General features: G+C 58.9%; 1 protein-coding gene across 1 annotated transcript; it reads left to right on the forward strand.

Moving 5' to 3' along the window:
- Positions 1–448: 448 nt before the first annotated feature.
- Positions 449–1,246, forward strand: LOC118167773 (acyl-coenzyme A thioesterase 5-like). The gene has a single exon (XM_035327563.1). It carries the CDS (start codon positions 449–451, stop codon positions 1,244–1,246), a length of 798 nt encoding a protein of 265 aa, XP_035183454.1.
- Positions 1,247–1,652: the final 406 nt, after the last annotated feature.

Consider the following 1,652-nt stretch of genomic DNA (forward strand, 5'->3'; position numbering starts at 1 on the left):
CCTCTTCTTCCATTTTCCACCTTTTATTGCTGAGTGTGACATCATATGGTATGGAATATCCCTTTGGTTGGTTTAGGTCAGCTGTCCTGGTGATGTTTCTTTCTCATTTTTTTGTCCACCCCCTAGCAGGGTTAGAGAAAGTCCTGATGCTGTGCCAGCACTGCTCAGCAACAGACGCAATACTGGTGTGATACCACTGCTGTTCTAGCTACAAGTGCAGAGTGCAGCACTGTATGGGCTGCTGCAGGGAAAGTTAACATCCCAGCCAGACCCAGTACACACAGATGCCAACAGGGCTGCAGCCGCAGCTTGAGGCAGCCTGGATATCTCCCAGCCCAGCGTGGGCCCATGCAGTCCCTGCCCAGGACTCTCCTCCCTGTGGGTGGGAAGCAGCATTTATACAAGAGGCTCCAGCCCACATGCAGACACTGTGAAGCGATCCAGGGCCATGGGGCAGGTCGCTGCCCTCTCTCTGCGCCGAGTGAGCTCCTGCTGCTGGCAGAGGCAACACTGCTGGCCTGGCCCCAAGCCATGGCCCCCACAGCGCCGCAGCCCCCCGTGGATCCCTGGTGCGCTCCCCGCCCACGGTCTGTCCTCCACGGCTGCCACCATCCGCTTCTCGCCGGCCGCCCGCAGCCTCTTCGACGAGCCGCTGGCCATCGCCGTGCAGGGCCTCGGCCCGCGGCAGCAGGTCACGCTGCGGACATCCTTGCGGGACGAGGCGGGCGAGCTCTTCGAGGCCCATGGCTGGTACCAGGCGGCGGACGATGGGGAGCTGGACCTGGCCCGCTGCCCCGCGCTGCCAGGAGGCAGCTTCAGTGGCCTGGAGCCCATGGGGCTGCTCTGGGCTTTGCAGCCCCGCAAGCCCTTCTGGCGGCTGGTGAAGAAGGACGTGCAGACCCCCTTCCGCCTGCAGCTGGAGGTGTTTGAGGGCCACGGGGACACCCCCGGGCAGCTCCTGGCCCAGGCCGAGCACGAGCGGGTGTTCCTGCGGGACGGGGTGCGCAGGGTGCCGGTGCGAGAGGGAAGGATCCGTGCCACGCTCTTCCTGCCCCCCGGTGAGTACTGGCTGTGGCCATCCTGTTGTTTTTCTAAAATAATCATGTTTAGTCAGTGCAAGCTGTTCTATGACCTGCATAAAGAGGAGCCCATGAAAGCCCCCATCCTCCCTTCCTCCTATCTGCTGGTCCCAGTGACCTGTCTGACCATTGCTCCCATTCACCTGGCCATGCAGTTGCCAGGATAAGATTGCAGACAGAGGAATAATCCATCTTTCCCAGAGCTTGAGGCCACAAATGTGGAGGAACACTCAGCAAGCGACAGTAAGTGTGCCAGGAGGTGTCTGAGGCTGAGTTGCTGAGGCAGTGAGTGGTGCAGAGAGGCTCTGTGCCAGCCCTGCCTTGTTGCCCAGAGCCGGCTCCATGTGAAAAATTAGGCAGTCCTCCTGGAGGGTTTGGGGGAATAGTCCGTCTCCCCCTGCACAGCAGCCACTATGTGGTGAACACGATTCACCACGTTCAGTTTCCTTTGTTGGTCCATATGCTCTGAGGAAAACTTCAGTACGTGAAAGGCAGAAGAGGAGGGACTTAAGAACATTTATGGAGAAGAAACCTTTCCAGATGGAAAAGACAAACATTAATTAATTGTTCTCA

Source organism: Oxyura jamaicensis, chromosome 5 (assembly GCF_011077185.1).
Source record: "Oxyura jamaicensis isolate SHBP4307 breed ruddy duck chromosome 5, BPBGC_Ojam_1.0, whole genome shotgun sequence".
Classification (NCBI taxonomy): domain Eukaryota; kingdom Metazoa; phylum Chordata; class Aves; order Anseriformes; family Anatidae; genus Oxyura; species Oxyura jamaicensis.